The sequence below is a fragment of the Maniola hyperantus genome, chromosome 22 (genome assembly GCF_902806685.2).
Source record: "Maniola hyperantus chromosome 22, iAphHyp1.2, whole genome shotgun sequence".
In the NCBI taxonomy this organism is placed as follows: domain Eukaryota; kingdom Metazoa; phylum Arthropoda; class Insecta; order Lepidoptera; family Nymphalidae; genus Maniola; species Maniola hyperantus.
The window spans coordinates 7,239,747-7,255,428 of record NC_048557.2 but is presented as its reverse complement, the minus strand read 5'-3'; the positions used below and the strand labels follow the sequence as shown (position 1 = coordinate 7,255,428).

At 39.0% G+C, this 15,682-nt stretch overlaps 1 protein-coding gene across 1 annotated transcript in view; it reads left to right on the top strand.

The window, feature by feature from the left end:
- The window catches only part of msps (msps cytoskeleton-associated protein 5), a 48,987-nt gene extending 34,011 nt beyond the window's left edge, over positions 1-14,976 (top strand). The window contains exons 28-37 of the mRNA XM_034980772.2: positions 39-171; positions 920-1,111; positions 2,267-2,463; positions 3,021-3,248; positions 3,775-3,898; positions 4,633-4,833; positions 5,517-5,670; positions 6,016-6,080; positions 7,082-7,216; positions 7,656-14,976. Coding sequence (XP_034836663.1) covers positions 39-171; positions 920-1,111; positions 2,267-2,463; positions 3,021-3,248; positions 3,775-3,898; positions 4,633-4,833; positions 5,517-5,670; positions 6,016-6,080; positions 7,082-7,216; positions 7,656-7,751 — 1,525 coding nt within the window. The 3' untranslated portion in view covers positions 7,752-14,976. The remainder of the gene's footprint in view (positions 1-38; positions 172-919; positions 1,112-2,266; positions 2,464-3,020; positions 3,249-3,774; positions 3,899-4,632; positions 4,834-5,516; positions 5,671-6,015; positions 6,081-7,081; positions 7,217-7,655) is intronic.
- Positions 14,977-15,682: the final 706 nt, after the last annotated feature.

Sequence of the window (15,682 nt, the reverse complement as noted above, 5' to 3'; positions counted from 1 at the left end):
TAACGCCTGCTTCTATTCAACATGGCACTTGTCCATAGGAGCATGGTAACGATGTCACCTCCCCGGCTCGGGGCGCCACTGCCCGCCATGCCGTCTTCTGCTCACAAGGTGACTGTGGACGATACGCAGATGGCTGATACTATCCACTCCATCTCCAGTCCTGATCTTAACGTAAGTATGAGAGCGTTTTAGCATTATTTGATTTCGGTTAAAAAAAGAAACGAAACATATTGACATTTCTATAAAAACTCTGATATCCGAATCGGCGGGGTGATTACGTATCTCGCGACAGGCGTAAATCTCGCGATCATTGCTATCAAATGTCACACGTAACAGCGGCTAGAGAGAGACAGCAATAGCCACAAAGCAAAATAAAAAAAGAAGAAGAGAGATAGCAAATGAACTGTCGCATTGGTACTGCTGTCGCATTGCTGTCGCCACTGTAACGTTTTACGTAATCACCCCGCCGGTTCTAAAAGTACATATTATATTTATGAACTCAGAATTTTCTCCTCTTTCATTTCGATAACTCACTCGATTCGATAGCATAAAAATCAGAGAGCCTCACTTTTTTGGATGTAGCAGCTGTCATACGGATTTTGTTCGTATAAATTGTAGCCTATGTCTCCCGAACCATAATAACAAATCGATTGACACCTCATTCATCAAAATCTAACACCATACCAGACCATCAATATGAGTAATTTATTACCTATTTTGAATAAATCATTTGACTTTGACTTTGACAAAAATCGGCTCAGTAGTTCAGACGCTATGGTAGAACACACATAGATACAAACATACATCGACTGTTAAAATCATAAGTCTTCCTTTTGGCTGTGCCCGTAGTCAGATAAAAACATCGAGATGATTCTTTGAAATGTTTGACCAGAAAAGTTTAGCCCCGATTTTGTTGCAGGCTGCAATCCGTGCATTGTCACTCATCTCTGGAGCCCTAGCATCAGGCCGGGGCGCCGTTCTGACTCCCCACGAGACGCGACTAATTTCCGCTATAGCGGCACAACTAAGACGTCTACGTACTGCCCCGCCCAGTGCTAGCTCAGCCCAGCAGATACCTGCTTATAGGTACATTGGAAACGCTTTGACTAATGTGAGTATTGAATGAATAATTGGATTAAAATATTTCTATTCTATTGTCTATACGTATTATGTAGTAAGGGTGTGAGTGTGACGGATGTCTGGCCGAATACTTACAGTGCGACAAGGCTCTATTGGCGCGTGGCGGAAATCGAAACTAACGCCGCCATCTTGTGAAGTGTGACGCTGTCCCCTTATATGCGGTGTTGCTAAGTAAAAAATCTGAAATTCACTATTTTTTGTTAAATATTAGGGCCATTCCTTAAACATGACATCACGAGATATCCTGATAATATATACAGCTTAAATGTGTCTGCATCTTATAGCTATATTTAGCACTAGGTAAATATAGAATTTGAACAGGTAAATATAAGTTGTAACTTCATACCCTATAAATGGTTTTTATTATTCTTTCACAGGGATGGCTTTCCCAATTTCTCATTTAGTTAAAATTACGTAAAACTTACTCGATTTTCGACATATTCCGTAAAATTAAGGATATTTTATTTGCTGGCAGCCTTTGTTTTACTAAGACGTCCCCCTGTCAATGTCATTCAAGTGCCAAAAGAGCCCTGTCGTACTGTAAACTGGTTAGAAGTTATAACTTAAGTATTCGGCCATTATAACTCACCATAAGTTTCCTCCAACGTTAACGTTTTCTCGCTGCTCTGTGGTAGAATGGTGAAGGAGGAACAAGGTTGTAAAGTTCCTGAACACACTTTCCAAAATATATCTGATAAGCAGGTGACATTGCGTCGGTGTTGTAAGTTGTGCAATTTCTATAAGGGTTAAATAAAAAATATTAGAAAGCTCTCGGCACGTAGTTATTATTATTGAAACTTAACTTAATACAACTTTTTTTAACTCGATATTTTGTGAAATATCAAATATTCAATATATTGTACATAGATCCTCTCCTTGTAACTACTCTGTTACATCGGCAACGCTGCGCGAACCACAAGCACGTGTCTCGAGTCTCGTGTATTTGGATTTACAGTGTCACTGTAATGTCACTACAGAAATAACATAATTTTTGGTATGAAATAAATTAATACGGAATTTTGAAAAGTCGTAGAACAAAAGTTGTTAGTTTTAATGATAACAATTATGTGCCCAGAGCTTTCTGATATTTTTTATTTGTCCCTGTATTGTTGTTTTATTGTTTTAGTTCTACGACACAGCGGGCTGCGGTCGGCAAGTAGGGGAAAATGCGCTCCGCTCGCTTTTAAGTGAACTGCTGTTGGTACTGGTAGCGACTCCCGCGGCCAGCGGCGCGGCTGTACGCGACGCGGACCGGCTCGTGCGATTGCTGAATAACGTGTGCGTTTGCGTATTGGAGCATTCGCCGCGTACCGCAGTCCTATGGTAAGTGTCATTATTGGCCTTACAACGCTTTTGAGTGAACTGCTGTTGGTACTGGTAGCGACTCCCGCGGCCAGCGGCGCGGCTGTACGCGACGCGGACCGGCTCGTGCGATTGCTGAATAACGTGTGCGTTTGCGTATTGGAGCATTCGCCGCGTACCGCAGTCCTATGGTAAGTGTCATTATTGGCCTTACAACGCTTTTGAGTGAACTGCTGTTGGTACTGGTAGCGACTCCCGCAGCCAGCGGCGCGGCTGTACGCGACGCGGACCGCCTTGTGCGATTGCTGAATAACGTGTGCGTTTGCGTATTAGAGCATTCGATATTTTTTACCGTTTTAACGAAAATATGGGATGGAGATGGTCGATGGCGATGTACGCGATTGGTCGAGATAGCAATCGGGGTGGGGACGCCTAGCACACCGACACAGCCTTCGCGCTTCGGTGACGTGCGTGTGTGCAGGGCGTCCCCCCGCCTCATGCCCCGATTGCCACGTCAGCCTGTCGTGTACTATACTTTATTTGCTTGAGAAATAATTATATGACGTATTTGTTTTCAGCGTAATAGTTTCACTTCTCCACGACTCAATAGTGGAATCCGACCCGGCCTACCCGCGCTACCAGGATCTACTTCTCAAGTGCTTCTGGAAAACTCTCAAGATGATCTCGTCATGGGAAGTGAACTCCATAGACTACGACGCAGTTCTCTACAAGATACACCTGTTTTATAAGGCCTACCCCAATAGCTACTGGAAGAAGAATCCAGAAATTAGTGATACTCCATACAGGTTAGCGATATTGTGTACATAGTGATCAACCCATCGCCGTATCACTACTCAGCACGAGTCTTTTCTCAAAATTACTTAAAGGGTTTGCCCATAGTCTACCACGCTAACCAAGTGTGGATCATCTCTTGGCAGACTTCACACACCAATGAGAACATTTTTGAGAATTCTCAGGTTTCCTCACGATGTTTTTCATCATCGTTAAAGCAATCATCACACCAGAAGACTCGCATCGTCGTCCCTGCATTGAGCTTCACCTACGTTGCGCCACTTGACCTGCTTCGCGAGCAAAATAAAACATTCGCCTACCATATCTCTACGTCTCTGTCAGTAATTAGCGTTATTTTGCCGATAGTGCGTGGCAATGAACTATACTACTGGTATACTGGCGGCATAGTAATCCGTCTAAATTTGCATGCTGTAGAATTATATGTTGACCCAGCGCCTAAGATTTAAATTATGTAAAAAATTTGTAATTCTGTTGGTGTTTCTAATTAAAAAATAAAACACTCGACACTTCTTTCTACAGAACAGTAAAGACTCTAGTCCACACGCTAGTCAAAATGAAGGGCGCATCCATTATGAATCACTTGACGCAAGTACCGGACGTCAACGAATCTGACCTCTACCCGTATTTACATAAAGTTTTAAAGGTAACTGAAATATTAAATTACTAGCTGATGCCCGCGACTTCGTCCGCGTGGATTTAGGGTTTGAAAATCCTGTGGGAACTTTTCAATTTTCCGGGATAAAAAGTAGCTTATGTCCTTCCCCAGGATGTAAGCTATCTCTATACCAAATTTCGTCAAAATCGGTTGAACGGTTGAGCCGTGAAAAGCTAGCAGACAGACAGACACACTTTCGCATTTATAATATTAAGTATGGATTATCTTAATGAAATAATGTTCTCGTCATACCTACAGCCTACAGTGCGACAAGGCCATCTTGGTGCGTGGCGAAAATCTGAACTAACGTTGCCGTCAAGCGTCCCCTTTGTTCTTGTTTGAATATTCTAAGCCTTTGTTCCCCAACAGCGCCCTCGCTGTCAATGTCATTCAAGTGCCAAGAGAGCCTTGTCGCACTGTAAATTAAATTTTGTTTTGAACTCTGAAAAAATGTGTTTTATTGAAACTTTCAATATAATGTCTATGCATGCGAGTTTCCAGTAGATAGATTGTCCTAGTTTTTTGCTCATAGGTGGTGATGAAAAATAGTGTTATATCACTCGGGGCCAAAATATGTTGTTCTCGGGCGGTGTATAATTGTATATTAAATTCCTCGCTACGCTCAGGATTCCACTTTAGAATGCCCTCGAGGAACGAAATGTCACTTTGGCCCCTTGTAGCACAAATAACTTATAGTATAGTATAAAAATTGAACTTTCTAGCAACTAAAACTGGACGAACGGAAGGACATCCCCTCAGACGCAATCAACGGCGGCCTGCCGAGCGCAGTGAGCACAGTCAATACAGCTTTGAACGCAGGGAGGTTACCTCGGGGCGTACACGACGAGTTAGCGCTCATACTGAAGAGGATCGGCTCTAAAGAACACAACAGAGACGCGCTGTCGCAGTTGTACGACTTACGAGTGAGTAACACTTCCGACAATCGATGGCCGATTTTTTTGTTTGCAAAAAATTAAACACATACAACGTTAGTTTTAGCTAGCGCAATATATTATACAAAATATCAAAAATATTTGACGAAAATTTACGAGGTAATAAGCTTGTTGAAAAACATGGTCACCCCAAGCGAGCGGCTGTGAGCGAACGGGACGGCTGGCGTCGATCTTGAGCGGCTCGAATCAGCTGATGCATGCGGTCATTCAACTAGGTGTTCAAACTTGCAGGATTTTAAAGTATTGTTTGGTTAAAATATAGCCCGTAGCAAAAACCATGCAACAGGTGACAACCCTATCAAAACAGGTATAAATTTTGGCCGTTCTTAGGAAGCTATCCCTCTGTAGGGATATCTACTCATGTGCTAGGACGTCTAATGTCTTATCCACTAGGCTATCATCACTAGGTTTGTCTTTAGCCAGATAGAATGTATGGACTAGATGATGCCCGCGACTTCGTCCGCGTGGATTTAGGTTTTTAAAAATCCCGTGGGAAATTCTTAATTTTTCGGGATAAAAGCCTATGTCCTTCCCCGGGATGTAGGCTAACTCTGTACCAAATTTCAACAAAATTGGTTAAACTGTTGGGCCGTGAAAAGCTAGCAGACAGACAGACAGACACACTTATGGATGTATGGATTGTTTTTGTACAGGAGCGTCATCCAGAGGTAGACATTTGGACATTCATGCAAGGGTCTTCGTTTTACTTTCGTAATTACGTCGAGAGAGGGCTAAGGGAAGTGGCAGAACAACGCAAGCTTGCCTCCGTGCCGATGTACAAGAGCGATTACAAGACGGAGAATATCGGTAAATATATACAATTCTTTTCACGGTTTTGTAGCCCAGGGTACCAACGAGCCCTATTACTAAGCCTCGACTGTCCGTCAGTCCATCGGTCTGTCAACGGGTCGTATTTTCATGAACCGTAATAGGTATAGAGTTGAAATTTTCACAGAAAGTGTATTTCTATATCCGCTATAACCACAATTACAATACATAACCTACAACAATAATACTTCATTACCGAAATCCTCAAAGGTTTAGTAAAAATAAAATTGAAAACGTCTATAGTCATAAAATTTATAATTTCGCTAATAAAATTTAACAATGTCTGTGTGTGTGTATCCTTTCAATGTATTTTCTTTGTTTCAGATATAAGTAATGAAAACGATGAAAAATCACACGTGATATTCCTTGAAAGGCTAAGAGCATTACAAGTAAGATGTAATTTTTTCTAAAAGCTTCTAGAAATGACCTGCGTTTTTAGGTACTATATTCGATTGCATCGGTGGTCTAATGGCAAGCATATCAGCAGATTTTGAGGTCCAGGTTGGGCCAAAAATTCTTAGTTTTAATTTTTTGCCAATGGGCTATGGCCCAGAAAGAAAATCTCGTGCCTCGAAGAGGACGTAAAACAACGGGCTATGAGACGAAGTAATATATAGGGAGGGAGGCTTGCACTTGACGATAATCATGCCTGAGAAACAGAGCAATGATAAACTATGAGCCTCAATAGCTCAACGGGTAAAGGACTGGACTGAAAACCGAAAGGTCGACGGTTCAAACCCCGCCCGTTGCACTATTGTCGTACCTACTCCTAGCACAAGTTTGACGCTTAGTTGGAAAGGAAAGGGGAATATTAGCCATGTTAGTCATTTAACATGGCTAATATTCTTTAAAAAAAAAACTGTTGGAGTGCGCTTGCCTAGATGATCGCTATTCAGTCTTGCCTTAAAAATATTCAAGTTATTCTTCACACCTTAGCGGTTCGTATCAAAAACGCTTTGCATAAGTAGATTGGATGTCGACCACATAAGGGTGCCAGCGTTCACGGCTTCTCGCTGTTCTATGGTAGAATGGTGAAGGAGGAACAACGTGAAAGTCCTGAGCACACTCTCCAAAGGTTGAAAAAGTACACTTATGTTTGTGCACATCTTCGGCATGATAGTTGGTTGTTATTCTGGTGGGAGGCTTCGACCGTGGCTAGTTACCACCCTACTGGCAAAGCCGTGCCGCCAAGCGATTTAGCGTTCCGGTACGATGCCGTGTAGAAACCAAAGGGGTGCGAGTTTATCCTTCCAGGTTTGCCCGTTTCCATCTTTCACATCACTCACCACCAGGTGTTATTGTAGTCAAAGGTTAACTTGTATCTGAATAAATAAATAAAAAATCTGCCGTAATTCGGTCAGAAAAGTGATAACGGCACATTTGTTTGCAGGCCAAAGCGGGCATCAAAACTGAGTCGAATCCGTCTTCGCAGCCACGCACCCCGGTGGGCGACAATCGAGGGCTGACAGACTCCATCAACGACAACACCCTCCCGCGCGCGCACAGCATCGACCCACAACTCGAGGTGACTTTCAGTACTCTCTCTCTTTCTCATTCTCTCTCTTGGTACTTACAACATTAATTCGTCACCAACAGTTCCTGAATAAAATCAATTTTGGAAGTCGATTAAAAATAACCTAATAAAGTATTTTGCCGTGTTTTGTGTGTTTGAATATGAAAATTGCAATTTAAAATGCATTTGAAATGCAAATTGGTAAACAACGACATTTTCCTAGTGAAATACATTATAACTACAATCCATGTGACGTCAAAGTCGGAATAATTCATCATGGCGGCTACAGTTTCGTGCGTTTCAAATATTTGTAGAATGAATAATAAAATTTACTATTAAATTTTATTAACTGAAATTAACATTTTTCGATTGTTTATTGCTAATACTATCTCGTTTATACATTTTTAGACTTTTTCTCGCTTGGTGTAAAATACCCTATTCTCATTTCCAGCTCCACACAACGCAATCAGTCTCGATAAGGAAAGAAGCTGGTGTCGATGCGCTACGTCTTAAGTTGCAGCAAATCAAGAGCTCCTCCAAGAGATAAGGCCATTACTTTCACTCCCTCTGAAAGCAGCTCATGCGCTCTCATTCACTCATTATGTCATGTGTGGGATACACGATTATCGACCTTAGTTACAACACATTAGAGTCGTGTACCGCACGTACATTGAAACCACTTGTGATATAACCTTATAGACATGTCCCTAAGGATAGACGCAAATTCGAATTAATTCGATATTTTCGAATTAATAATAAAATTAGCCTTCGTTCACATGGACGTTTTGGTAATGCGTGTCTTTCGTTGTGTGAACGAGGGCTAAACTTTTAAACCCAGCTTTGTCTATCGTACTTAGAACTATCAGTGCAAGCTAAGCTGTCAAAAAATAACATTTATTGTGTGCAGAAATACATAGTAACATTTACAGTAAGTAAAAAACCTATATTGATTTCGACCATTGTCACACAATTTCTGAAAATGACATGCCTGCCTATTCTTAATTTACACTTGAATAGTCAAAGTAGGGGCTTCTTTAGAGGTCGATTCAAACGACATGTGTCGTATTCAACCTTTATTCAATGCACATGGTTGTGTATAACACATGCAGTCAGAATCGTCCTCTAAAGAAGCCCCTATCTTCACTATGAATTCGGGTGTTAATCTCATTTATTTTCAACGCCTTTCAAAAATCATTTTAGTTCCTAGAATTTATTTAAACTTACTAATAAGAGTAGTGCTAGTATCCTATTATTTCTTCATTGCGCTCCGTCGCAACGTGCGCGATTATTAAGGTGGAAACATACTTGTAATATGACACGCGATGCGAGATTGACAGTTGGTCAAATAATTTTATTATAAGAAACCGACTCAATGTAATGTTGGTTGTACGTTTCTAGCGTATCGGTTATAGAAAAAAATTACGATTTCTCAAAATCATTTATTTCACTTGGGACTTTTTATCGGGCCCTAAGGAAAAACGTTTCTAATATGAGCCCCTAAGGTGTGGAATGTAATTCTGGCGTCCGAGTTTCCTGCAACATATTATTATAATCTCAAAAGTGAATAGGCATCTTCTAGGCAAGCGCACTCCAACCTAAATCTCATCATTGTTTTTTATTAAGCATGATCTTACAACAAAAAAAAAACATTATTATATTATTTTGATGTAATGACATAAAATATAACTTCAAGTTAAACAACTATTCAAACTTTTGTGCTAGGTTTATACCAATGGGTAAATCTAGCACATAAGTTTGATAATTACAGTTACTCATAGGCTATAAGCCTCTCATAAGCAGATATGCCATGAATTCAGCCAATTATAACAATAGCGATTAGGCATTTTAATGTGATAATATCAACTTCCGTCGCAATCCCTGGGTGGCGTGGTTTGAGTATGTTTCCAGCCTTATTCGCAACTAAAATCGTCCATTGCTTTGCACATTTGACATGACAATAGAATGTAAACTGTATCTTTAAGCAGGGTATACGTGTGAAATTGTTTCAGTGACTTAGAAAACGGCTGTAAGAGGCTATGTATGAACAATCTGACAGTTCTTGCCTGATCTGTATGGTCTTTGAAAAGAAAGAAAGAAAATTATTGCCTAATATGTTCGTCTATTTGTGCGCGCATGTGTGAATTATAATGACACGTACAATGTAGTATGTGACACATTGAATTTGGTCGTTATTTCGGTTACACAGTACAGTAGCCGGCAGGAAATATTGTACATCTACCTTTAGAAAGAGATTTTGGCTTCGTAGAGCGTTGTCTCTGTCACTCATACTTATGTGACATTTTGTCGGTTTCAACGACAGAGACAACGCTCTACAAAACCGCTATCTCTTTCTAAAGGTCGATATTTCCTGCTGGGTACTGTAACCGACATAACTTGTTAGTTTGGTCTTAGTAGTTGAGATCGTGTCTTGTTATGGTGCCAATGGGTACACAAATCTCTTAACTGAATTGGTAGCTCTTAAAGTATAGCTATCTTTGTCACAATGTTCACAAGGGAAAAAGACAGCACTAGTTTACGATGTGTCAATTTAGAGATTTTTGTACCAACGAATTAGCGCGATTAATTGTGAAATATTGAAACACACTCACAGTCGTGCGCGTACGCATGGATGAAAATTTATTTAAATGAAATTTCAATTTTGAAGTGTTGTGTGTGTAGGTACTGTGTACGTATAACACTTAATAATAAAATTACATTGGGAGCACGTGTGGTGATTTAGTAAAATTTTGTTCTCATATTGGAGTTTTAGAGTAACTTAATTAATTCATTTGAGAGCGTCCGTAGGAGGGAACATAGTACAATATATAGCAACATTTTAGTGCGGAAAAGTAGCCCAGGACAAGAAGCGTACGGAAATTCAACCTACAATCTTTATTACTATCGTTTTGTACGACTTCGTATTTGTTGATTTAGTTTTTTAAAAATCTCATTGGTGTTTTTTAAATTATTTCTTAGTTAATTATTTTTCAAAATCTCCATTGTTTTAGACCTAGCGGGAGAAGTTTGAGCTGTACATTGATATGTCAGTTTATCGTTTCAGTACTGACAAATTCGCTGCTTGCGATTCGCCCTGTGATATGCGATTAATAATTATTAAATGTAAACATAGGATCTACAGCACTGTTCCCTCCTAAGTCGGTTTGCCTTGATTATTACTATCCCTGTGTTGCCAGTATAAAAATACTTTCCATTTTTAGGTAGATAAAGGTCCGAATTTCCCGCAACACTGATAACGCTGACATTTCACATAGTATACACGACCGACATCAGCGTTGTAGTAAATCAGGCCTAAATGTTTTTAACTCTCAGCCAGTGATCAAACAACGTATAACGAAATAAAAATAACTGATATTTTAATATGATGTGTATCTCTTAGCAAATAACAGCCGATAGTCGATAAAATACGAAAATAATATTAAAAATATTGTATTAAATAATTGCAGTCTGTATTATAATGCACAGATTAAAGGAAAATGATGGATAAAGCCCGCGCGAACAAACTTGTTCGTAAAGTGAAGCCTGAATTGCCCAAACTTTCAGGTTAGGATGTGCGCCATACACATCTGCGGCTGAGCAGTTGTCAATACGTTACCGCGCGAATTGAACACAATCTTGCACGAATGGCTCCGTACTCGTACAGAGTCATACTGTAATTCTTTTAACAGTGCCTCTATTCGAGCATAGTCGTGATATTTTATGATAAATGCATCCTTAATCAGAATTTTCTCAGTAGACAAAATATCTTCTTTAGCGTTAGTGAAAGATCAAATTATATATTGTATAGAAAGGAAAGCAATCACGCAACTATCTCTCTCAAGTACTCCGGTGACTATTTGTTAATTTCCTGTCTATCTTTTTTCTTTAGTCTGAGTCATAGTAGTGAGGTCGAATTTTTCTTTATATTTGAACTCAATGTAGTCTTCATTGTATTTGAAAACTATGATTGGTGTGTTTAATTAATTACCATTTCTGTTGTAATGATTATTATGATCATTTACTGCCGTACTCAGAGACGCTTAATCGGTACTTAAGTTTAGTTAAAACGAGACAGAGCTATATCTCTCACATAAATCTGTCTCGTTTTAACTCAATCTTAAGTAACGATTAGCGACTCTGAGTACGGCTGATAGTGTGTTAGATTGTGTTTGAATATAACTGAGTACCTATTGCAATTGTGTACATAATGTCTTAAAAACTAATAACCTCTATTTTATAGATCTTAAAGTAGTGCTATATCAAGGTATTGGCTGAAAAATCAGCGTTAGATATGCACTTGTGTATCAAGGCATATGCCTTGCTGCCATAAGCTTTATGCTGAGTTGGTACGGTTTTTCGGGTTGTACCACACATGACAGCTTATTCCGGCGCTTCTTCTGCTTCAGGCTTGTTGGCTTTAATGCTCAAGTGGAGTAAGCGCCGGGGATAATCAACTCTGAGGCTGAGATCTATAGAGCGCACTTGGACTTAAGATTGAGTTAAAACGAGAAAGATTTATGTGAGAGATATACGTCTGTCTCGTTTTAACTCCCGTCTTAAGTCTAAGCAAAGTCAGAATGCGCTCTATAGATTTCACCCTTAGGTATAACATGTGATGTGTGGCACAATTTAAGAAATAAACGTTTTATTTTTCTTACTTAATTCTCTCTTTCTATATTATTTACAAAGTTTCTCGCGAAAAAGGACAGCATTGATTTTAACTGTCAGTATTTTATTTAAAATATTCTTGTCTGTGTTAGTACAACTATGTACGCAATTGCAATATTTAGGATGTAATAATGTATTTTATGTTTGAATTTGTATTGGTTTGTTTAAATCATTTCTAAGACTGTTTAAGTTGCGCCTAGTGTCGAATACTCGGGTTAGCTTTGTGTTGTGTTTTTAGTTTGGTGAGGCAGCGGTCATCCACTAGGTTTATTAGAAAACTTGTATAGCTGCGATGAGGCCATTGTATTTTATATCATTCTTTATCTATTATAAACCCCTCACTCATTTAAAACCTCCTATTCACGTTGGCCTAACGTTTTCGGCGAGTATCGGTCCATGTGTGAACCCTATTTGGTAATTGCGTAGATCGTTTGATTTGGTACGGCACCGTGTTGAAACCAAATGTATGGGTTTAATAAAAACTGCCATATCCCTTCCAGGCTAACCCGCTTCCATCTCAGACTGCATTAATACTTACCACCAGGTGAGATTGCAGTCATGGGCTAACTTGTATCTGAATAAATAAATAAATAAATAAGTCTGATGACCTTCCTAGCGCATTGGTGAGTTCTGTGGTCTTATAAGCGGGAAGAGCTGGGTTCGATTCCCGACGTGGCCAATTTGGGAATCGTTCTAAATTTTCTCTGGTATGGCCTGATGGAAGACTTCGGCCGTGGCTTGCTACCACCCTACCGGCAAAACCGTGCTGTCAAGCGATTTAGCGTTCTATTACGATGCCACGGTATTATTATTTAATAAAACTGCCATAAAATCTCTTCAAGTTATCCCACTTGCACAGATTATCATCATCATACAGTTCTTGCAATTCACGAAGACGAGTGAACTTTACTTGTGGTTACGTCGTTTACATGGGCATTGCGTAAGTGTGCGTGCATGTCGGACCAATCGGTCGCGAGCAAGCGCTCGTAAACGCACACATTTAGACTAACTTACTTATACCATACACTCGCCTTCATGAAATGCAAAAACTATACCATCAGGTAAAATTGTAGAATAGGCCTTACTTGTTATCGAATATAAAAATGTATATGCTGTCGGCAAGCCGGCCAACACCATGTGGTAATATATATAAGTTCGCCGAGCGCGTTTGGCCATCGTACGCAAGGGACATAACATGTTTACTAAATCAAAATGAAAACATTCCCGCTGTATTATGATTTCATGGTACATATTATAATTCCCGAACTAAAATAACCCTGACTGATTTTTTAAATGTACTAACTCAAATAACTATTTAGTAAAGAATTATTATAATGGAATGGGGGCTAATTTGTGCTAATTAACAAAAAGATAAACAATAGGGCCGATTCTTTTGTACACAATCTCTAAACTAAACTGAATTAACAGGTCTAAATCTAGTGCCATCCTTTTCCGCATGCAACATTATGAAGGGATAGCAACAGATTTAGAACGTGTCATTTTAGTTTAGTTTAGAGATTGTGTACAACGGAATTAGCCACAATAAATGTTCAATGTAAAAGAATTTTAAATGGTGGCGTTAATCATGCCCTCACACTCGCATACATACCTCTGTTTAGTGTGCGAGCGAGAGGGATTATTGTCTTTATAGGCGTCAACTATAAATCGGTTTCGGTTGTTCCGATCCAAAATAGTTACTATGGTTTTAGGAGAGCATTGTTTGATCGAAGATTGATCTGATCCTGCAGGCCTATCTTTGCACACTAGACGATTTGCAATCATCTTTGATTGGCTGATATTCTGTAAATGTTCAATTGCAGCAAGAATGCTATAAATTCAGCCAATCAATATAGCAATGTGATGATTATTGTAACTTTTGTAGTGTGGGTGTAGATAATATGGAATTGCTGTATTGAGTTAGCATCAAATTAGCTCTCGTTCGACGCTCGTTAACTGTATAGTCGATTCAAATTAGAATATATTAGTTTTTAAATCATAATTGCACCGATTCTAAGCACAACCTAATTTTAGAGTATTCGCACCCTCTTCTTACTATTGTAATATGAAAAGGACAGAAGCAGTTTGACATTTCTAAATTTAATTTTTAGATGGTAAAACCCGTGATTTTAGCACGCACTCGCGAACCTACTGTTTAAATTTGTATTGTGCACTAAAATTTAGAGTCTTTAAATGTGAAAGTCATGTTTTTAGCATTAGTAAAAAGAAAAGGATGCAGATACTCTAAATTTAGTTTAGAGAGAGACTAGAGAATCGGGGCCAGTATCTTACTGTGTAAATGCAGAAGGATCTGGTAGTCTACCGCATTATGATTTCTCTCAGAGTGAGAAGGGTTTTGGCCAGAGTCTACCACGCCCATGTGCGGATTTGTAGACTTCACACACCTTTGAGTACATTATGGAGAACTCTCAGGCATGCAGGTTTCCTCACGATGTTTTCCTTCACCGTTAAAGCAAGTGATATTTAATTACTTAAAACGCACATAATTCCGAAAAGTTAGAGGTGCGTGCCCGGGATCGAACCCCCGACCTCCGACTAAAAGGCGGACGTCCTAACGCGGTTGTAAGTGCTTTTTGATAATAGCGGTGGAAAGTTGCGTAAAATGCGTTTGTAATAGATAGGAATTAAAGTTTTGTGACAGTTTTAAAACTAAGAAATTGTTATTTGAATCTACTTATATCAATTTTCAATTGTTACAAATTGTTACTGTGTGACGGGTTTTCGAAAGTTTATTACTTTATTCAACTAGTGTTTTCCTCATAGAAGTGGGAATTTCAAAGTTAGTTTACAGTTGTTGTTGGTTAAATGAATGAATTTGTTGGAATTCATAACAATTTGTTTAAAGTCTTTGTTAAATAAGTACCTATACATCGTACAAACATTCGAAAAGTCACATTACCTTTTTTTTTTTAATTACTTTCTAAGTATATCACAATAGTGCCGCGATATCTTGAATAAATTGTACGAATATTCTTTTTAGTATTGCTTCTTATGAAACTTGACTTGTATCTGGAGCATTTATTATTTATTTTACAATAATGTATTAAAATCATGATGTAATATTGATGAATAAAGTTCATACAACACAATTATAATTGTTTTTCTTCATATCCCACAAGGTTCCTCCCATTCCTTCAAGGTTTTAGAATATTTTACTCAATGCTGAGATACTAAACTCTCTTCTCACGCGCCATTTTAACTATGGGTCAACTGTCATGTCAAAAGTACGGTTCACCCTGTGGGTTCTCGGGTTCACCATTGACCTTTAAAATTAGGACTAAAATCGTACTTTTGATATGAAAGACACTTAAAAGTTAAAATGGCGCGTGAGAAGTCATTTTTACGCATTATAAAATCCTTAGTAGGTCAAGACCATCTATGCATTCTTCACCAGTGCATTTAGATCCATAGAGATAGTATAAAACATTTAGATCATAGCCTTAGCCAAAACTTATAATATAGGCCGGAATAATATAACGCGTCCTAACTAAGAAGGAAATCGTGTCCGTCATATTGATATTGTTACGTCGTCGTCGCGTCCTAGCACTCCTTAGCTAGAAAATATTTTGATTTAATATATTTTAATATGTTTCACACTTCCGTACCCGAAGTGTGCAAACGGGACGGGACCCTATTACTCATAGATTACTTACACTATACTTGCTTTTACTAAACTTCCACCTTCCACTGTCCGTTCGTCTGTCTGTCAACGGGCCGTAGGTATCTCGTCAACCGTAATAGATAGAAAGTTGAAATGTTTAAAGAATGTGTATTTCTATGGCCGCTAGATAACAA